Genomic DNA, 22,031 nt, shown 5'->3' with positions numbered 1-22,031 from the left:
CAGAACTGGGAAAAGAGACACCAGAGGGTCGCTAAGAAAGCACAACACAAGAGCATCCCCTCAGCACCGCATCGCTCCACCCCAGCCCCCGGAGCAGAAGAACCAGCTGCTCCCGGCCCGACCGCCCTGGCAGAGAGGGAATCTCATCCCGGCCCAGAGCGCTGCCAGGGACAGCCCAGCTTCCGCATGGGACACCCAGGAACGTCAAGAGCAGTACCTCCTCCTGGAGCAGTACCTCCTCCTGCAGGACCACCCCCCACCCCTGCCTCCTTTATCTCAGGCACCTGGGGCCAGATTGCCCATTGCCCCCAGCTGCCTCCTCACCCCAGCCTTCAACCCCTTCCCGCCCCGGCTCGGGGGGTGCACGGCCCCTCTGGCCCCTGCCCCGTCTTCACCCCGGGGGCAGCAGGTTCTGCTGCCGGACCCTGCGCTGGGGCTGCCCCGGGTGGGCTTCGGCTGAGCAAGGAGGCAGGAGGGGCCCCTGCTCGCCCCAGCGTCCTCTGAGAGCAGCAGGGTAAATCGTCCACGCTGTGCCTCCAGAAATGAGCTTGACCGGCCGTTTGTTCCAGCCTGGCAGCCCTGTCCCGGAGCTGGGCAGGAGTTGTCCCAGCCCGGCCCCTGCCCTCCGCCTCCCTCCTCACAAGCGCTGCCAAGTCCTGGGGGACAAGTCCTGCTGCTCCTCTGCGAGGACAGATCCTCTGTTTTTCAATGCTGAGGAATCTCTTGCTGATTATTCTGAGTTTGTGTCTTTTTTTCTCCCTCCGTTTGCTGTTTTTAACTGATAAGATGTCCCGCCAGATATGGCTCTGTGTCGGGAAAGGTACAGGAAGCTGATGGTGGCCTTTTTTCTCTATCTTTTGTCCATCTTGGTCTTTTCTCCCCAGGGAAGGAGGCTCCTGCCGTGCATCCCTTCTCCTGATGACTTGTGGCCCAGGCTCATCTCACTGCTTTGATGGAAGAAAGCCATCTCAAGGGTATTTTCGGTCATTCAGCTGTCCCGGGCCCAGGACAGAAAGCCACCGTGCACCCAGGGCTGTCCCATCAGGAGCTCTGCCACATCCCGATCTCGGGAGAGCTCGATGGCCCCGGGCACGGGGGCAGCCGCCGGCCCCTCCTCTGCCAGGCTTTGCCCTCTGCTGCTCCTCAAACCAGTCCGGGCAGCACAACCCATAATCACAAAAAACTGTATCCAAACACTTGACAAAACAGGAAACCCTTCACGGGGTGAAGCCAGCAGCGGAGCCACGCACGGCCGGCAGCAGCACCAACACTCCGGCAGCGCGGGCAGCACGTCAGTGGCCGTGGCCCCCGGGCACGGGGACCTGCCACCGGAGCCAAGAAGGTCGTCACCGGTCAGACCTCAGCGTATGGAAACAGGGAGACACGGGCAGACTCAGCCCTGCAGCAACGTCAGTGACATTGAGACGAAAATCAGCCCGTTGAGCATCGCCCAAAGTGTTCCTCTGCAGTTCGGCTAAAGGAAAGAGTGTGTCTTCTCGTGCAACGTGGAATTAGAGCGTAAGTCACCCAAAAGATTTTATTGAGCCAGAGAATTAGACAGTTGTGTGGGCAAGGAGAGCGTCCGCCGTTGCACGAGGCGGTTGGGATTGGAATGGCCAGGGCAGAGCCGCCAGCCCCTCCACCCCCAGCGCCCCCCTTCACTGCCGAATGAAAAGATCCTTTGCAGAGATTAAAATGAATTTATTATTTCACAGTCTGGTATTTACATCACACGTGGAGCAGGTATTCCATACCCCGTTACAAAAACGCCTAAACAACGAGTCCCGCCAGGGGCAGCGGGAGCAGGAGGGCAGGCGGCCGCACACCAGCACCCCCGGCACGCACCGTGCTGCCGCCCCGGCCCCTCCTGAGCACCCATATCCCACCGCGTGGGGTGGGGGTGCCCCGAGGCGTTGGTCCTGCTCCCCGCAGCGATGTTCCGGCTGAGTGCTGCCACCCTGGGGTCCCCAGCCCCGCTGGTGTCGGGAGCACGGGGCTCCCGTCCTCCCCACTCCTGCTGCCGCACCAGGGGAAACGGAGCGTCCCGCAGAAGGTCACAAGCTCATGGCCAGGAGATGGTACATTTTTCTTTATTTTTAATCAATGCAATGGAGCCTGGCTGGGTCTGGGTCTCCGGCTGGGCATCTGCACGGCGAGGGGCACACCACAGCCAGAAGAGGCTTCCTGAAATGCGGTTGCAAACACAAGCAGTAACTTGGTGCCTGGGACTTGCACGGCAGAGAACAGATATTAAACTCACGGCCTGATTAATGCAATTTTCAAGGAAGGAGAAACCAGCGGCATGCTCCATGGAGACCTTTCACCATCTCCGGGGGCTGGCGGGGGTCAGACACTCCTGGCCACACCGCCGCACGTGGTCGAGGCAGCCAGATCCTGGGGCAGGGAAAACCCATCGCTGCGGGGTCAGAGCAGCCCCCTGGACCCCCGGTGACATGGGGTCAGGCCTGGAGCTCAATGCCTGCTCCTAGGACCCCACCGGGCCAGGGGCCGTGAGCCAAACGGGGTGTCACACAGCCACTGACCCCCCAATGCCTGACGGCGACCCTGATTCAGCTTCCTGGGAGACGGGGAAAGGCAAGTCACAGCGATGATTTCAGCTATTTCAGAATAAAGTCTGTTTAGGGGGACCGCTGTCTGTCTGTCTCTGTATTGTTAACAGCTTTTACATGACTGGAGTATTTTGTTTAAGAGGATGGGAAAAGGAGCCCATTTCTTGGTCAGTGAGTGCGTCCGTCGGGGAGGAGGGGACGGCGGAGTGACAGGGGTCTCGCGGCTGTGCCAGTTCCCGTACTTGCAGCCTCGGGGAAGCCAGGGCTCAGTGGATGCTCTGGTCCGGTAGCTGGCAGGGTGCCTTGGGCAGGCATGGGACGCAGGACGGCATCCCTGGTGCATCCCGCCGGCACAGGCACGGCACGGCCAGGCCCCGTCCTGCCGCTCACGGCTCCACAGAGCTGCGGGACCCACGGTGAGGCCTGTCAGTCGCTGCCGAGCTGGCCGGAGGCTATCGCGTGACCTGCGGGCAGAGAGAGGAGTGGGCAGGCGCCTGTGGATGGATACGGTCGAGCTGCTCGCAGCGGGCGAGTTACCCAACACGTCCACTGATTCCCCCGACCGCGAATTGCCCAACAGCCCCAGGAGATGCAAACACAATTGGCTCTTTGCAATCATTTCAGCCTATGGACTGTTTGTGAACCTCGTGCTCTGGCTACAGCTTCCTCTGGGGGTCTGTCTGCAGAGGGGCAAATCCTAATGGGGCACCCAAAATCCTTTAGAAAACATAAGCCTGCATTTCCAAAAGGGCTTCCCTAGGGCAGGGCGAGGGACCCAAAGGGGTGGCAGGAGCGTGGCCGTGGGGGCCGGGGCTGCTGGAGGAGGGGGGTGCGCAGAAGCCCTGGGGTCTTGCAGACGGGGCTGGTCTCCAGCGGGAGCCCAGCACAGCAGCGCCAGAGCCGAGGCTTTGGGCTGAGCTAGCAGCTGGGGGAAAAATAAACAACAACATTAAGATGGGAAAAAGACAATGAGCTAAATATAGTGCTGCAGGTACTGGTCAGCGACGGACGCCCAGGGCCGGAGGAACCTTCTTGGATGTCCATAAAAACACTTGAGCGTGAAAGTGCTTTCAGTGCACAAAAATAATAGCAATAATGAAAAAAATCTCAGCATCACTTAATGCGATAATTTTATGGCAGGGGATGTGGGGTGAGAAAAACTAAAGCATAAGGAATAATTATGCTCAACAGTATGAACAATGATTACAAAATTATGCAACTGATTAACCATGGCATATATGTAATTACTAATGAGTTTGATAAAATTTTAATTATACCTTGTTCTTTGGGGCATTCAGCAAGCCATGAAAATAATAATCATGTAGCACTGTCACAGATGATCGCCTCAGCCGGGGGAGCGGTGACGGGCTCAGGGCTGCGCCGCTCGGCTGGGATGAGGAACGCTCTGCCCTGGGGCATTGGGGAGACGCTGGGGAGCAGCCAGGACCCGCAGCCCCGGGCTGGTACGGGAACGTCCCCCATGTCTGCCCAGGGGCTGAGCCACCCAGCGCCCTCCTCACCACAGGAATTATCGATCAGCAAAGCCGTGGGACCCACGCGGGGTTCGTGCCACCCCCTCCAGCACCGGTGACAACAGCCCAGCCTGGCCCCTCTCTCGGCTTCAGTGCATCCGTAACAAACAGCACTGCCCTGGAGGAGCCGAGGCTCTCCCCTTCCCCTCCGAACTCTCCGGGGACAATTCCCTGGGCTTCGCTTGCCCCCAGATGGGGACAGGCCAGCCCGGCTTCCCCCCAGCACCCTGCCAGGGGACGCACCTTCGTCGTCTTCACTTTGTTGCCGCTGCTGCAGCTCCAGCCCGAGAGGTCGGGCAGCACCTTGCACTCCTCCCCGTCGAGGCAGGGCTCCATCTGGCACCACCACTTCTGCAGCACGATGGAGGCTGGGGGAGAGCAGGGCGTCAGCAGCCGGGCTGTGGCACGGGGGCACGAGGACACGGCACGGCAGCAGCCGGGGGGCTGTTCTGGGCTGGCAGTGCGCGGGGGACAGGGTGCCAGCCCTGCCCGTCGTCGGGCAGCAGGTGCAGCCCCTCTCTCTGGCACAGTCCAAGCGTGGAGCGACCCTGCACATCGCCTGACTAGCTCAATTTGTCCCAGCTGCTCCCCCTGCCCCCAAAGCGCCTGCTTTCCCTCCCTGCCCCAGGGAAAGAGCCTGCGCACAGCCCCGTCCTCACTCCCAGCCAGAGCAGGGAGGTCTGTGCTGCTCCCCAACCTGCTGCAGGCTCCTCTTACAGAGGCAAACGGACGACGTACCACTGCTGAACCCTGTTAGGCTCTTCTAATTGATGCCTCCAACCTGCGTAACCAGAGCAGGCGCCCCTGTCTTTGGGAAAGACACACGCAAGCTGTCTGGGACAATGAAAGCCTTCCCTGACAATCCGTCCTGGATTTCTTGGTGGCGCACACAACCGCGCTCGCAGGACAACGGCTGTCAAGCGAATCAATACCACACTGGCAGAAGCCGCAGCCGCTCCCAACAGCTCTTCATTGACGCCACGTGATGCCATTCAATAAAATATACATGGCTGGAGCTTTGCTTAGTGCCCCTTGCAGTGATGGTGCTGCACGGCTGGAGTCACGTCACGCAGCAGCCCGGTGAGCAGACGTGCAGCAATCGATGCTGTGGCGCCTGGTCCTGGGGCAGCCACGCGCTGGAGGAGCTTGAGCGGCTGGAGCACCGTAACCCACCCTGGCACACGGCCGGGGGCTGCTCGGGATGGGGTTACGCAGCCACACCAACAGAGAGCATCCCCAAAACGCTCCCTCTGCCCTCTGCTCTGCTGCAGGAGCCCTGGGGCAGGTCCCTCCGTTAACCCGGGGGGCACAGAGACCCCGCTCCAGCCGGACCGATGGGGAAGACGCAGTCGGGGGTTGCAGGGACCCAGCTTGCGGCTGCGGGGTACTCACCATCCACGCAGGAGGGAGCCGCTCGCGTCGTCCCTGCCACCTGCCCCGGGAAGCAGGAGCATTTCACCGTTTGGGAGCGCTCCTCGATCTTGTTCTTGTTGCAGCACCTGTGAGCTGCAATGACCTCGCACGTGCCAGGCTCTACGTCCACTGCGGGAGGAGAAACAGCCACCGTCAGGCAGGGCTGCGCCCCGGAGCCCCCAGGCCACCTCTCGCTCACCACCCCCGGGCAGCGCTGCCAGTGTCTGCCCCCACCGAGGCACCGGGAGAGCCCGGCACGGGCAGCGCTGTCCCGGCCTCGGCAGTCGCCCCAGGGCTGGTAATGATGATGATGATGATGTACACATGGCTCAACCCAGCGTCTCCCCAGCCCACCCCTCAGGAGAAGCACTGGTCCTGCTCTGGACCGCCTGCATCTGAGCTCTTACTCCTGACACCCTCACACCCGTCCTGCCCAGCAAAATCAATGGCCTCTTGCCATGGCCAAGCCAAGAGCTTTGCTGAAATGGATGAGCACGTTAGTTAACTGCAGCTGATAACGAGATGCACACTTTGCTACCAGAGGGGATGGTGCCTCAAGCTGCGTTTGGCTTCGGACACAGTACCACCACCTCCAACCCCGGCTAAAACCATCACGCACCATCCTCTGGCTGGAGGAGGGAGGGACAGGACGGCGCCTGCGCCCTGCGGTGACACAGAAATGTCACGGTGTTCATCAGAAATCCGGGCTGCTCTGCTGCTCCCCCTCCCAGTGCCATTAAAATATTAAGGAAGAAAGAAAACTGATGTGCTGGCTTATCACCTCTGGGATCCGGGTTTAGAAGCTAGTTAGCATCACAAATCAATGACTTTCGCTGGGTAATGGCCCACACAAGCACAATACAAATGAGCCAAATGGAGCTGGATTGCCTCCATTCCCATGACCCGAGAGCGGGTGATCCCTGCAGCTCCTGTTTAATGAGCACCGGAGCAGCCAGCGCAGAGCCGCGCACCCAGGCGTCCCCTGGGTCACCGGGAACAGGCTTTCATCTCTGCAGCGAGCCGGGGCCGGGCTGCGGGGAGGACGGGGAAGCTGCGTCTCTGCAGTGTGCCATCCCGAAATGCGCGCAGACGAGCACGCATCGCGCCGTCAGAGCTGTCTTCTGTGTCCTCAGCTTGGGAGCGTGCACTCAGCCCCTTCCATGCCCTGGGATGTGGGCAGGTATCCTACGGGAGCTGCCGGCAGCCACCGCAGAAAAGGCTCGGGAGAGGGTGCAAGCAGGACATGCAGGGCACACCTGCATCCCGGGAAGTGCTCCCGTGGGTCCCCGGGGAGAGGCAGCCCATCCCCACACTCACCAGCAAACACCGCCAGCCTTCCAGGAGCTTTTGGAAAGCAGCCACTTCACCTCCTCAAGCGAAAGCTGAGAGCAACGGGATCTCTCCCCAGGCACCGGGGGAAATCCCTCTGCCTTCCAGCAGCGTTTTCACACACATCCCTGCTGGGAAACGCTGATCCAAGTGCAACCTCCGGCTTGTGTCGGCCTCCAGCCACAGCAGCCCTTGTCCCTCTCCTTCTCCCACCCCTGCGAGCACTGGCCGGGAGACGAGAGGAGCCGCCTCGGGACCCGCTCTCCACTGACGCCACCAGCCCGGGGCCAGGCAGAGACACTCGCTGCTGTGCAGAAAGGCCACGTCCTAAAGTGACCGTGGGCGGTGACAACACCGTTCGTCCCTCACAGCCCGCTCCGTCGGGGAGCTGCGCACCCCTGTGCCCTGCATCCGCTGGAACACGGGCAGGAGGGGCTGCGCAATTACCACGGCTTTAATTTGGCTTTATTTATTGTTATTTCACGGTCATTTTCTTTTAATGAACCGTCACTTTCATTTCCGCCCATAATAATTACCTATCCTGGAAATATTTTGTAATAGCATCTTTGGCCATAAATTTTATCCTCCCTTTTAAATGCCATCATAATTCAGCTTTAATGATAATTTCCATTCCTTTTGTATGCAGAAACAGTAGAATTTGGTGAAAGTGAGAAGGAAAGCAACTCATTACACAACAAATGTGACTGTTTCGCCCTGTTTTCAGGGTTAATGGGATTTTTCAAATAATCTGAGGAATAAGCGGAGGCCCGTGGCTTTAGCTGACTACGAACCCACGCTCCCACCATGCTCTGGTCCAGGACCACCAGGAGCCACTCGTCCACCCCGCACACCCCAACAGAGTCCCCTGCCCCCAACAGGGGCTTTGTCGCCTCCACCTTCAGCCCTTGTGCGTATTTGTGGTTTTGACTGGTTTTCATGAAAGCCTCCCCGCAAAGCTTCGTTAGCAGAGCTCTTCCCGGGAGGAAGGGCCGGACGACCCCTCTGCTCCCGCTCACTTCTGCTCCTCGGCTTCTCATTTTCAGCTAATTTAAAAAGGTTCAGCTGAGGGACAGCCAGGCAGAACTGAGAAATCGCTCATTACAGCCATGCAATAAGAGTTCACTAACACGCCAAAGCCCTTTTAATTTGCTCAAAAAGGTGCAGCACGGAGATAAAGAGAAATTCGCCTCTCCTCTGCCTTACTGCAGCTGAGCACGGCGGCAGCGGGGTGACAGACCCACGGCTTTGAGCCGTGTCACCCACCGTGTCCCTGCCAGTCACACCAAGGAGCCCTGGACGTCCCGGCAGACACAAGGAAGGCGCTTCCGCCAGGACAGACGGACACGGTCCGTCTCCAGCTCACACCTCACCCCCCAGCCCTCCGGGCAGGCCACCCAGGGAAGGCAAAACCCACAGCAGACCAGAGATGCCCCCGAACCCCGGCAGACCAGAGATGCCCCGGCTGATAAGACGCTGCTTTGTGCTCCAGCCCTGCAGGACCCAGCCCGGCCGCAATTAGCCGAGCTGTACCAGGGGTGCAGGTCTGCCGTTGTGCAGGGAACACGGAGGTCAGCTGCAAGCCTCAGAAGAGAGAGGTTCAGAAAGCCTTTGTTTTCCTTCAAAAGCGCAGAGCTTTCCTTTGAGCCGGTCAGAGCTAACAGCGGGGTCAGGCAGCACACTGCAGCACCGGGAGCACCGCGCGCGGGGACACGCCATCGCCGCAGCCGGGCTGGTCCCAGCTCACCCGCCTGCTCCTGCTCTGGGACTCAAACCGTGAGCAGCTCACGGACAAACGGAGGCACCAGCCCCCCCGGGACACGCCAGCCCTGCAGCAAGGGCTCTGCAGAGCCGGGGGGAGCAGCAGGGAACCCCGGGAACGGGCCCTCTCGTGGGCCATGAAATACTTTTGCCTGCCTGAAGGCCTGGGAGCATCCGATACGCTGCCCTGGGACTCAGTGACAGTGGAAACTTGCCGCGGGCGCTTCTCTCCTGCACAGACCCCTCCAGGCGCCAGCCCCAGCCCGAGGCAGGGCACCGTGTGTCCCCTCGCTAAGGGACGGTCCCAGCAGCGCTGTCGGCTCCTTCGAGCAGGAGAGCTGGGGAGCAGGGCAAGAGCCACCCCGCCTGCTGCAAAGCGTCTCGGCTCCCTACACACCACAGGGACCGACCCGCTCTCCTGCCCCTCGACCGCAACGACCACACCAGACACGAGCACCACGGACCCCGACATCGCAGCGAGCTCGGGAGCTTGGGGGTTGTAACCAGACGCAAACGACTCCCTCTGCGTCAGATACGGTGACTGCCAGGAGGCCAGCAAGAGGCTTTGCTGTCTCCTTGTTGCAGACGGGATGAGCAGTCGCGTGCCGGGGGGTGCCGGCAGGAGAGCGGAGCGAGGGGGTCCCTGCCGTGCCGGGCTTTCGTGTCCCACACCTGGGAAGAGCCAGGAGAGCTGGAGCCCGGGCGCGGGGGGAGCGACGGGCTCCCTGCAGGCGCTGCTCCTCTTGCTGAGCAGCAGGAAGCTTTGAACTAGGGAGAACTGAGAATGCAGATCAGCTGGATGGTGTATTTAACACCGAGCGCAGGAAAGCCCCAGAGAGCCTGGGATAAGTTCCAGAGCTCCTGGCACGCCTCTCCCTCCCATTTAACTGGTGTTTCCTCACTGCAACCCATTTTTAAAAAAAACCTTATCTCATGGAACCATAAAAGCACTGTAAGAGCACCAGGCTTTTGAATCCTGCATGCAAAAATAAAATAAAAACGTTGTCCTACTCTGGATGACCTTTAAGCGAGCGGCAGAACATGTTTTTTTATGGCATAACCTGAAATGACACATTTTGTGTGTCTCAGGGAGGCGTGGGCACCGCTCCGCATGTTCAGTGTAAAATACCGCTCTGGTTGATGGTGGGGAGCAGTAAAACGAAGAGAAGATGGACGCACGTAACTGCCAGGCGATGCCCGAACCTCTGCATCAAACCCCGTCCTCCTGGGCACCGAAAGGCTGCTGAAGGGGTGCAGGTGTCCCGCAAGAGCCGAGCGGCACCGCGGGGACGGGCAGAGCCCGGGAGGGGACAGCGGTCCCGTCCCCGGGGGCAGCAGGGCCCCAGGTGGCCGGTGGCATGAGCGGTCTGTACCCCGTGCCCTGCAACAGCCCTACTACTCATATCCACTAAATAATTAAAGTCTTAAAATCACTACAGCCTTAGGCGCATGTATTATTTAAGAAGGTTTTGGAGAGAAGCAGGCTTGTTTTTATTGCTCATTATCGCTGCGTGTCAGTTGGGATTTTTCACTACCTTGTCACCTCAAGACTCCACGTCCTGCTCCGTCCCCCTTCTGTCTGCACATCCACGAACTGCTCCTGCGAATCCCATCACTTCACACCTGCTAAGCAGAAAACCAAGTGCCCGCAGTGCGCTGAGAGCGGCTGAAAGCGTTCTGCCGTTGGGTGACGGATGTACCTGCGTGGGCACCCTGCGATAGAGGACGCAGCCCCCGGCACGCAGAGGATGCGGCCCCCGGCACACGACCTGCCTTCCTCCGCGGTGCCCGGCGGTGCTTCACCCCGAGCGACTCCTGCCTCGTCGAGAGAAGGCGGCTTAGGAAAATATCCCAGTGTGGTGTAAAGGCTGCACAGGATGGAGAAACCAACACCACCCAAGCGAGAGGGAATCTCGCAGAAGCATGTCACAAATAAACGCCACAGAGCTGCGACACACCGACCGGTAAATCTCTCATACAAGATAATCAGAAATCGGGGCTCTTCGCTCACTCAGAGAACCTCATTTCCCGAAAGCAAATCCCAGCTGACTAAACGTCTTCACTTCTGCTCCGGGCTGAGTGATGGATGTGAACGGAGGCAAAGATGGCACTTTGATTACCAGCATCAGAGGGGTTTATGTGAAGATGCTGGGGCACCTTTGCGGGAGCTGTATCCAGACAAGCAAAGCCTTGTGCATCACGTAGAGCCCACCACGTTATACGGGGGTGCAGCTGCTGGTGAGTCTTTCTCACCGAGGTCTCTCCTTTCCCATTCCCAAATGACTTAATCTCCGCACTTGATGCATGTGGCTATTTAAATCCAGCCAGGCATCCCCGGGAGCACCGCTCTGCCGGGCCACATGGGCATCCCCACCTGCTGGCTGAGCACAAGTGGCCAGTTCCGATTTCCACAGCCAGACGTCCCCAGCGCCGCGTTTCCCTGGACAGCTGACAGAGGGTCTGCATGCGGCGTCTCTGGTCAAGAAATTCATGAGTTTGGGGGCTCTCAAACTTTGCGGCCACACTGTCACCATTAAAGGTCTCCCTCTGCTATCACTCATGTTTAGGTGCCACACCTGGTTTTCACTCTGGATGTGTCTGGCCTTTCATGCGCACAATCCCTCAGCATCTCTGACTCGGGGGTCGCAGGCTGGCAGCCGCAGTACCGCTATCCCTGCTCCTGCCTGCAGACCAACTCCACACACGGAAAGGAAACAGTGGGCTTCCCAGGACAAAAACGTCATTGCAACTCAGAAGGCAACCTTAGGAAAATCCATTTCAAACCTAACCTTAACCGAAAGCTGTCCCAAACGAAGCAAAAGCACGGGGCAGACAACAGGAAAATAAAGCCCATGAACCCAGCAAGCAGGTGAAGAATTCCTGGTTGGAGCCTATGGAAACCCAGCCCAGGAGAGGGGGCAGCCGCCAGCGCAGCCACGCGAAATCCTTACGGTGCCAGGAAACCCGGACGCGCAGAGAGATGCCGTGTTAGTACAGACGCGGAGCGGGGTCAAACTTTTAAGTATTTGCTCCTGGTGTGCCCTCTTTGCTGTGCGGGAACGTGCTGGAACAAAAAGTACAAGACCTGCTCTGCTGCGGATGCCCGGCTCTGCCTGCGAGCACGCGAGTACCTGAGCCTGTCTCCTCTCGTATGCAGCGAGATTCATACATAATTCACACCCCCGAGCCCACGTAGGCATTTGCACTTTAAACGCAGGCGAGTCGCTGCTTTATTAAGGCCAGGTCTGACTCTCCCCGAAGAAGCAGCTCCTGGCAAACGGCTGCTGCCGGGGCGAGCGCCCGAGCCCCCGGCCCGGGGAGTCCCCAGATGGTGCCAAAACGTCATTCCAGGAACGACAGAGGAGTTTTCTCTTCTGCCACAGGTTAGAGAGAGGGTAGGGCAGGTAACTGCTGACTAGCTGGTTGAGGGAGTCACTCTGGAAGATACGTTTGGTTTTAAGCAACGAGGATGGGGATTACAGGATTAGAACTGCTTTAACTGCCAGGCAAAAATGACAGAAAGAGGACAGGGTTAGGTGTGGGGTCAGGCAAGGGCACGAACAATTTCAAATCAACCCTTAAATACCTTCTCTTGCAAACACAAGCACGAGACACGGGCGGCACGTGCCCCAGGGTCGCTCCGTACTCCGAGTGCCCGCCTCTGCCGCACAACTCTGCCAGCACCGGCAGCTCCCACCCACCCACGGCGTCCTCCCACCCACCTTCCCGTCCTCCCACCCACCCGCGGCGTCCTCCCACCCACCTTCCCGTCCTCCCACCCACAGGAGGACCATATCCCCCCTCCAGCGTGGCCCCCCGGGCTCCTGCGCCAGGCAGGGTGGGCACGGAGGGCTGAGCGCGACTCCTCAGCTGCTTCTCTTCTCAAAAGACACACTTCAACCACGGGCTCACGTCCTGCACCAGATCGGTCGCAGAGAGCCGCGTTCCCAGACACGCACACAGCGGGACCTCGACGCCACCGCTGGGAATAACAAACTAACACCCCCGGGCCAAAGCTGCGCTCTCCAGCGAGACTTTCAGTTCTACAGCAGCTCATACTTGTTCCACGTTCCAAGACGATCTTTACAACCAGAGGGCTGAAAATTTGTATTTCTAATGAAAGGCTAAAATGGAGGGTATCCATCCCATGACAAGTGTGTTTGTGACACTCATTGTGACTTCGATGGAAAGAGTTATGGCTCGGCTGCTCACAGATCAAGTAATAACGCGAAAATATAGATGTGTCTCAAATAAACCTCGGTAATAAACCTCGGTAATAACTCGAAAACATAGACGTGTCTCAGATTTTGCTACAGACACGAAGAAATTTGCTTTTCAGCTCCTCAGACCAGCTAGGCTCACCAAGCAACAGCTTTTAAATGCCCCATATTAAGTATTTACAAGTCATAACTCCAAGGAACAGCTTTACTGCTCTATGGCTCCACGTTCCTGCCTGTCTCCGAGGTGCCCAGGCACTTTTCTGCACACACGGACCCTCGAAGTGCAAATCCCGCAGCCGTCACAGCGGCACCGCAGAGAAAACAGCGGTGCCTCTCGGCGTCTGTCTGATGGATTCTGTCTCCCGCCTTCGGCACGCTCATCCTCACCACCCGGACCCCAGCCACGGGGCCGGACACCGAGGTCCCCTGGGCCAGCAGCTTCTCATCCCCAGAGAGATGCTCGCCCGCTCCCGCAGCTGGTGCATGCCGTGATCCGAGACCTCCTGCGCTCGTCCTCCCACCCAGGAAAGAGGGACAGACACTCACCGACCATCTCACGCCATCTCACCAAACATCACCGCACGACCCCCGCGCCGGGCATCCCATGGAGACCCCAAGGTGCCACCATTGTCACAGGGGTCCCAGGCGACTGCACGGGAGCATGACACGTGTAGTGAGGACGTCGCTTCCCCTACCTGAATGGCTTCTGTGATGGGTGGAGGCCAGCGTCAGTCTTCCCCACAGCGTGGTAAGGCAGAGAGTGAGCACGAAAACCCATTTGCTCAGGCTTTGTACGTCTCTCTCACTCATTCTACCAAAAACAAGAACAGACACGTGAAGGGTGAGGGGCTGAGGAGGGCTGGGAGGCGCAGCCCCCACGCACTGATGCTGCTGCACGCAGCGCTGTGGCCCCCGAACACGCATGGCCATGGGCACCGGGGTGACCCGGCTGTGGGGACACGGCCCTGGGAGGCCGGACACATGCCCGGGATTCACCCACCCACCGCCCTTGGATAGGCTCAGACTTGTCCAGCAGCACGGGCCACCGCAGCGGGACAGGGAGGAATCATACCAGCAGCCGCAGGGACGAGCGAGTTACCTCTTACTGGGGTTTCACACCAACGCCTGCGCATCGGCCAGCCTCGGGCAGGCCAGGTCTGTGCGAGGGGCAGACATCAGCGCATCTGAAAGGAGAAAGAGAAACGCGGGCAGCGATGCCTGCCGTGAGTACCTGGGGGTGCGCGTCCCCCAGGAGCAGCTGGGGACAGCCCAGGGCTCGGCTGGCCCCACACCCCCCCCTCCCCGCCATCGCACACACCAGCACCGCCCCGGAGCCCTGCTCACCGCCGTAATGACCCCCGGACTGCAGCTGCTTTGCGGGCGTTGCTCCTGACTCTGACTGCTGAGAGCACAAAATCCGGCCCGTTATAGTTCCTTATTAACACAGATCACAAACACTAAATACAGACCCAGGGGGTGTGGGAAGAGCCAGAGTAAGTCAGCAGTGAGTCATTCCAGGTATCGCCTTCTCCATGCGCGGCTAGGTGCTGTCATCGCCCCGGCGTCACCAACGTCCCTTGCAGTGACGCCCAGGGTTTGGCACTGTTCAAACCACTCGCTGGCAGACAGACGGACGGACCAACCGCACAGGCTCTCCCAGTGCCCGCCACCCTCCCGCTCGGCGGGGCCGGCGCTGCTCAGGGAGCTGAGGAATGGGGCAGCCGATGGCAGACACGCAGAGCCCGCAGCAGCGTTGGGACCCGCACCCCGCTGTGTCAGTGCACCACCTTCTTTGGGGGTTGCTTCTCCCCTCAGTGCAGCTGCAAAGTTCATAAAACCACACAGACACAAGTCTGGGTGCACTACCTCTGCACACCCGCTCCCCCAGTAGCCTCTCCTGGCACCCCCGAGCACACCAGGGCCATGTTCCCCCACCGCTGCCACCAGCGCTGCGCTGGGAAGGAGCAGGGCCCCTAAGGAAAAATCTTAATCCCCAAAGACTCAGTGTTTTACTGTCGACTGCTCTAAATACGTTCTCTGCACTATTTATCAGCCGCAGCCCCGCAGGTGGAAAGGGCTCCGGGGCTCCGCAGGCAGCGGCTCCAGCCGTAACAGCTTTGACGGCGACATCTGCGCTCGGCAGCTGCCGGGTGAAGTGACAACCTCCTGGCCCCGGCGACCGTTATCGCCTGCGGAGATCTAACCAGGTCCAGGGCAAATAACCATGTCCCCCATAAAACTTCAGTGCCGGCTCATAATTTATTAACGAGAGGCCATGAAGACAAGCGGCAACGACGCCAGGGCTCAGGAGCGCTGCCAGGACCAGGCAGCGGGTGCCCGGGCTGCCCCTGCCCCGCGCAAGGCTCGTGCCCGCGGTCCCCATCCTGGTGACCTGCGCTGCACCGGCCCCCGCCGCCCGCACCCACCGGGGACAACGAGGGGGCGCGGGATTCCAGCCGACAGACCCGGGCTGCTGGGAGAAGAAACCTTTAGTTTCCAACCATCTCCTAAAGTTCTCTCTGCTCCGGACCAGGCTGAGACAGTGAAACATGCTCATATAACGAAGTGCCAGAACCGAAAACGCTGACATTTTTAATCAAAACAAAGTGATTTGAGGTGGTAAAAGGGCATTTATTGTTTTGAAGCATTTCAAAATGAATTGTTCTGTTTTAAACTGACATTTCAAAATGAAAAATGTTTCACTCCAAAATGCTGATTTAAAATGATATTTTCCATTTTGATTCTCCCAGCTGGAAAAAAAAATATCAGAAAATGTCACCAAAAACGTTGACATTTGCCCAGAAAAAAAAGGAAAGGTATCTTGACAAAAACACATATTTTATGCTAGAAAAGAATTCAGAGGTAAGAAAATACTCCTAATTAACACTGCAGGATAGTCAGCTCGGCCAGGAGCAGACTGAAGCGTGGCCGGGGAGGGCGCGGGCATCCCGACGCTCCTGGCTCCATCCCCGCCCGCCCGGTGACGAGGACGGATCCTGCAGCAGCACAGCCCTGACTCCGGGTACACCCCGTGCTGTGGGGACGGCAGGGGCTGCGCAGCCCGGCACCGCTGCCCCCGGCCGGGCAGCCCTGACCCCCCCAGTCGCCAGAACCAGCCCCAGACGGCTTCAGGGACAACAAAACCCCCGCTCCGGGAAGCGGGCATGAGCCGATGTGACAAGACCGCGCCGACTCCCTCGTGTAAACCATATTTAGGCAATCTGCGGCGCTCCGGCGGGGCTGTCGGCAGGACCTGCTCTGCAAGAGGCTTCCTCAGCGGGGGGATGTTCACACGGCAGCCCGCACCGCCGGCATCCCCTCAGAGATGTCGCGGCCCGACATGTAAATATTGATGGCAGCTTGAAACGCGCACTATTTCCTCAATGAAAAAGTACACGGCGCTCTCAGAGCTGCTCAGCCCTTCGTGGAAATCCCGGGGCTGTGTGTGCATCAGCACCCAGCACGGCAGCACGCGTGTACACGTACACACCCCGACACGTACACCCCCCCCAACACACCCCCCGGCCATGCTGGGCCATGGAGGAGCCGTGCGCCAGCTGGGCTGGGACACGTGCCACAGCACACATCTGTCCTGCCCCAGGAGGGGACACATCTGGCCGCCCAGATGTGAGGACAGCAGACATGAGGCTGTCACCAGCTTCCACATTTCCACATTACGAGCCCCCGACGCCAACGCACATCCCGTGCGGCTTCCAGAGCAGCAGCCAGCCCCCGGGGGGGTCAGCCTGTGCCGAGCATCCCTGGTCTCGCAGCTGCTGCTCCGGCTCTATCTCCATGCAGGAAGCTCGGCCAGGCTCCAGGCACGGGGCCCCAAGTCCCACAGCAGGCACCGGAGCCCCTCCGGAGGCGTCCACCCCCAGCTCCTGCCCGAGGGACCCTCCAGACCACGCGGGGTCTCCAGGAGACGTTCCTGAGTCTCTCAGATGGACAAAAAGCAGGCACACCGCTGGGCACCTCCGTCCCGTGCGGGACAGGGACACGCTCCCGGTGCTAACTATATTTAGCTCGGAAAGGCTGAGCCGTTTGCTATAGCCGAGGACACATAAATAAATCACAGCGTTATCAATAATGCAGCCCGTGCTGCCCACGCCGCGCTCCGAGGGGAACCACCGCGCCAGGAGCCCAGCAGCGGCCAGGGAGAGACGATGGGGTGCGGAGGAGCAGGAGGCGACAGGCTCCATCCCTGGCAGCGGCCATCGGAGCGGCGCTCCCCCCCGGAGCCAGGCGGGCACAGGCACGCAGGGCTCCCACTCCCGCGCAAACTCCTGTCAGAAAACAGCTTCGCAGCAATTGCTATTTTGACAGTTATCAACCTCCACCGTCGTGAGACTCCAACTACAAGTGTTTGGTCTGACTTGAAATTTTTCAGCCTGGAATGTCATTTTGAAATGAAGAGTGGTGTTCTGGCACATCAAAGCACTTAATTTTGATTGAAAATATCGGTATTCTCTCTTCTGTCACGTTCTGTTTGGAATTTTGTGGAATTTCTCATTAATATCTTTCGCTAGCTGCTTTCCGCCTTCTGGGCCTGAGCTGGGACCTGAAGAAACTGCAAAGTGCCCAAATCTCTCGGAAGATGAAGCTCAGTCGTAGCCAGTGTGGCAGGAGGTGGCTGTTCATCTGCACGGGCCCATGTCCCTCCCCACACGCGCGGGCCGTCACCGCCACCGCAGCCTCCCCGAGGTTCCCCCGGCACGCAGACACCTGGGCACAGCGGGAGCAGCTCCGCGCCGTCCCCCCAGGCCCCGGCCACGGGATCTAGAGACTTTTTCCTCCTTCTTCATTAAAGCCAGACGTGGAACTGCAGCCCTCCGGCCAGGAGCGCTCTGTCGCAGCTCGGCTGGAATGCAGCCCGGTGCCCCGCAGTGCTAATGAGGGACTCTCTGCCGTGCCAAATTATGCTCCCAGCCCTGCCAGCCTGGAGCACTGTTTGCAAAGGTCCCTGTGAGCTGGGTAATGACAGTTAGCAGAATTCCACCCAAAAAAGAATCAGAGAGAGGTGGGGGAGGCTGGCACAGGGGCTGGTTTCTGTGCCGAGTGACACAAGCCCTCCCGCTGCAGCTCCAACGCTCTCAACCTTCGCACACATCTGGCCCGACAGTTCCGCTGGTTTTCCAAAAGCTATTTTCATACTCCTGCTGTTTCAGCACTTCTTGGAACTTGGGCACCTTCGTTCGGTGCAGGAAGAGGTGCAGGCTCTGGCCAACAGAGCACGATCCAGGGGTCTGCAGCACTGGGCAGCCCCACACCACGAAGGAAACCCGGCCAGAGCCCGGCTGGCACAGAAACATCCCCGTTGGGGATGTCAGGCTGCCCGTTGGAGGGGGCGATTTTGTTTTAATACTTCCCTGAAGCAAAAAGTCAGGCCATCTTAGCAAACACCCCCCCGTGAAGGAGTGGGGTCCAGGCTGCGCACCCAGCCCTGTGACCACCCTGCGCATCCCTGCCGTGCCACACGGCCACCTGGCAAACCTCGTGACAGCAGTGGCCGACCCCCAGACCACCCTGTCTGCTCCGCGCCCGCAGGCGCTGCCTGGAGGGAGGGTGTCCTCCCCTCGCACAGCTCCGGGGGCTGCACAACAGGCGATGGCAGCAGCAGGGAGGGGCTGCCGAGCCTCCCGAGAAGCTGACACCTCCTTGAAAGATCCTGACAAGCCAGGAGACACCCCCACAGTCCCCTGGGAAGGCACGGCACAGGCTCCGGTACCACTCTGCCTCCAGCAGCCAAAGAGCGGGCAAAGGCAGCAGGGCAGGCATGGCAGAGGGGGCATCTCCCTTCTCCCCTGAGGCTGGAAACCAGCTGAGCGCTGGATCCTCCAGCCCAGGCAGGCGAGGAAACACTCAGACAGGGCTGTGAGGGTTGCACCCGGGACCTGGAGACACCCTACTGCCGCCCGTGCTGGGAACGGGCTGTGAGGGCTGAGCGCGGCAGGGGGTCCCTGGGGAGGACGATTAGCAAGATGCTGCCATCCCCCGAGCACAAAGCAACGGCAGCAACCTCCATCCCCACAGCTTCGGGCTCATCAGCCGTCAGACTGGCTACATCCTACCTCCCTCCGCAGAACTGAGGATGCTCAATTACAGGCAAAACTGGGAAGTCAGAGCTACCGCGGCTGCAGAGCAGGGGGCAGCACCCGGGAGGCCGGCATGCCCACTCGGAGCCACACTGATGGGAGCCTCACGCAGTAACTCCTGCGCCCTCCCACGCTCCGTACTGCCCCGAACCCCGCACTGCTCCTCCCCACCGCAGAGGAGCCTGGCCTGAGCCCCAGGCTGAGCTGAGCCCTTTTGCACACTCGATTTTAGCCCTTTCTCTGGGTACGCTTACAGCAGTCCAGCCCCACAGATGCGCTGGCGAGGGCACCACGAGGCATGTGCCCTCCAGCCTGGCAAAGAGGTGGCAGGGGAGCACATAAAAATGCAGAAGACTCCTTCCCCCAAGTGTGCTCTCTCTTCTACGCTGATTTATTTCCAGCTCCTTGCTCATTCCTCCAGCGTCTGCAGCATTTCCTTCCCAGACAAGGTGAGCAGGAGAGTTTTTAACTCTAATTCCACCCAAGCATGGGCCTGTCCCTGCTCCCTCACTCGGTGAATCCCACTGCCCCGCTGCCGCTGGCATTTTGAAGGTCAGCTCTGCTGGCGGCTCGAACCTCAGAGCCATCCAGTACCAGGAACCTCTCTCTGGCAGAGCGTGGCCACTCATCAGGGGGGTTGAAACCCAAGGTCACCAGCAGCTCAGTCAGTCTTGTCAGTGGAGAAAAGCAGAGGACTCGACAGCTCAAATCGTTTTCCCAGGAGACGCACCACCTCACCTGAGCAGGCTCTTCGCTGGGGTGTGGGTGCCCTGGCACAGACAATCTCCCAGGGCATAGCCCCCCAGGCCTCACACTGCATCAAAAGGGACGGCTATCAGGCAGGAGGAGGGGACTCCTGCTCTCTGCCCAACTCCACGGCATGGATCCACTCCTGCCCGTCTACAGAATGGGACTGGTGCGAGTGATGCTCTCCTCGGGACCGCTGAGCCTCCCCTCGCAGGCGAGGGGGACACCCGGCCTGTGCAAGCCACTCCCCATCTGCGCCCCTCGAGCCACCCCAGGAGGCAGCAGGACCCCAGCACCGCTGCCCCACTCCAGCCTGGCATCGGCCAGAAGCAAGCCAAGGAGTTACGGCAGAGAGGAACAAAGTAGAGGAAGGTCGAAGCCCACATCCCACCCCACCCTGCCTGAAGCTTTGGCTGAGGGGCCAGCTTGCACCAAAGGCGACGCTTGGTGATTTCCCCCCCCCAGGCTGAAGAGGCGTTTTTGGCTGCTGTAACCTCGGAGCTCCCCCGCAGTGCTTCGCCCCCCGAAACGGCAGGGGCTCGGCAGGGCTGGCAGAGCCGTTTCACCCCCCCACCCCCGGCCAGAGCTCACCCCCGCGGCAGGACCCTGCCAGCCCCCCCCCCCGCGGCCACTGTCCCCCCGTGGCAGGGCGGAGGGGCCGGAGGTGACCGCTTCTTTCGGAGTCACCGGGCCCAGGGCAGGGAGAAACTTCCCGCCCGAGCCCCCCACCGCGCACCGCGGGGAGCCTCCACCGCTCCGGGGGGCGACGCGGCACCGGGACACGTCGGTGTGCGGCGGCCGGGCCGGGAGCGCATCCCGCTGCGGAGCCCTGGACCGGCGCCCCCGGTGCCGCCGCCTCCCGTGGGCACGGCGAACCCGGCGGCTGCCCCCGCCCAGCCGGCACCGGCCCTGCCCGCAGCGGCACCGGGACGGGCGCTGCCGCTGCGCCGCGCTCGGCACCGGGGGTCCCGTCCCACCCCGCCCGCCCCAAACTTTCCGTACCTGCCGGTGCCGTCCGTGCGAGCCGGGGCCGCCGCTGCCCATGGCCGCCGTCCGTCCGTCCGTCCGTCCGTCCTCCGGCTCAGCGCCGCGTCCGCGGGCCGCTGCGGCCGGGGGCCGCTGGCATCGCCGGGCGGCGGCGGCGCCGGCAGCGCTCGGCTGGGCTCGGTGCGGGGCTGGGCTGGGCGGGGGCGGCGGGGCCGGTGCGGAGAAGGGGCGCAGCGCCGCCTGCCGCCCGCCGCCCCGGGACCCGCACCGGCACCGCCATCCCGGGCTGGCACCCGGCTCCGCACCCACCCGCCCCGGTTGGCGTTAATGTAGGCGGTAGGGAGGACTGGTCAGGCAGCCAATGGTACCTGAAACGCGATTTCCTCCCCAAAAAAAGGCGTGATGGCCCCAACGAGCAAGGAGTGGTGGTGTATGGTGTGCAGGCAGGCGGCCGGACGGATGGACGGACGGACAGGCGGCTGGCCCCGCTCCAGCAGCACCCTCCGACTCAAAGCAGGAGGCTGGCTTCAGTGTCAACCCACCAAACCCCATAGTTTTCCTCAATGCAAAAACTGCCAAAATATTGGTGACGACTTGGACCCAGCCCTGCGGGAGGCTGCCAAGCCCAAGGCAGGGGACCCCGACACCCGCCTGGGACAGTGCAGCATGAGGCTGGCTCAGCACCCCCCCCGCCCAGGGCACCCCAGCACACAGCTCTGCCGCTGCTGCTGCAACAGGCTGTAAAATGCCAACAAACAGCAGAAGCAGGGGTTGAATTTTCACAATTGCTGCCAGGAGTTAGTCCCACAGCCTCAGGACAGCTGCAACGAGAGGCTGGAATTGCATATAGCACGTTTTCTTCACTTTACCCAAATCTGTTCTATGTATCCATGAAAGCCTTTGTTTTTTGAAGACAGATCACGGTTTGCTCCTGGACCTTTCAAGCCACTGCTCAGCTGGAAGCACTGAACGATTTCCAAGACCAATCTGAGTTACAGATCAATGGCAGCTGCTCAGACAAACCACATGTGGGCAGTTTGCAAATCTCCCACCCATTTTCTTTCCATGAGATCACCGAAGCCTCCGTGCATCCCCTCTCCCCACGCAGGCACCAGCCCTTGGAAAGGGTTCTGCTGAAAGCCCACCAAAATGCCGCTTTTGGGCTGTCCTTGCCAGGCACCCACTGGCCCCCAGGGTTGTACAAGCCCCTCAGCGTTGCCGGGGCAGCCTCTTGCTCCCTGCATGCCTGGGGGCATCGGGTGTCTGAGGTGACCCACCAGCTCCGGGGGGACCTGAGACCCTGCTCCTTCCCCAAGGGAAGAGTCACCCCAAAATGCACAAAGGGAGCCAGGGGAAAGTACTCCTAGTTTTAAAAGGCCC

General features: G+C 60.3%; 1 protein-coding gene across 2 annotated transcripts; it reads right to left on the bottom strand.

Annotated features, from left to right (window-relative positions):
* Nucleotides 1-1,683: 1,683 nt before the first annotated feature.
* Nucleotides 1,684-20,835, bottom strand: TAFA3 (TAFA chemokine like family member 3). 2 transcript variants are annotated; one of them, XM_074564133.1, is made up of 6 exons: nt 20,667-20,835; nt 13,922-14,006; nt 13,518-13,633; nt 5,495-5,644; nt 4,346-4,470; nt 1,684-3,034 (listed from the first exon to the last, which is right to left on the bottom strand). In XM_074564133.1, exons 3-6 carry the CDS (start codon nt 13,630-13,632, stop codon nt 3,023-3,025), a joined length of 402 nt encoding a protein of 133 aa, XP_074420234.1. In that variant the 5' UTR covers nt 13,633; nt 13,922-14,006; nt 20,667-20,835; the 3' UTR covers nt 1,684-3,022. The 2 variants fall into 2 exon arrangements, with proteins under 2 accessions (XP_074420234.1, XP_074420233.1); XM_074564132.1 differs by lacking the exon at nt 1,684-3,034 and having other exon boundaries at nt 3,995-4,470; nt 20,667-20,799.
* Nucleotides 20,836-22,031: the final 1,196 nt, after the last annotated feature.

Source organism: Larus michahellis, chromosome 21 (assembly GCF_964199755.1).
Source record: "Larus michahellis chromosome 21, bLarMic1.1, whole genome shotgun sequence".
Lineage (NCBI taxonomy): Eukaryota > Metazoa > Chordata > Aves > Charadriiformes > Laridae > Larus > Larus michahellis.
The sequence above is the reverse complement of the archived record's forward strand: the minus strand, read 5'-3'. Positions and strand labels throughout refer to the sequence as shown.

Excerpts from the sequence above, each read along its gene's own strand:
- TAFA3 (XM_074564132.1), bottom strand. The coding sequence starts at position 13,632 with ATGAGTGAGAGAGACGTACAAAGCCTGAGCAAATGGGTTTTCGTGCTC. Across the intron at positions 5,645-13,517 it reads CCATCACAGAAGCCATTCAG|TGGACGTAGAGCCTGGCACG; the intron begins GTAGGGGAAGCG and ends CTCCTCCCGCAG. Across the intron at positions 4,471-5,494 it reads GGCTCCCTCCTGCGTGGATG|CCTCCATCGTGCTGCAGAAG; the intron begins GTGAGTACCCCG and ends GCTCTCCCCCAG.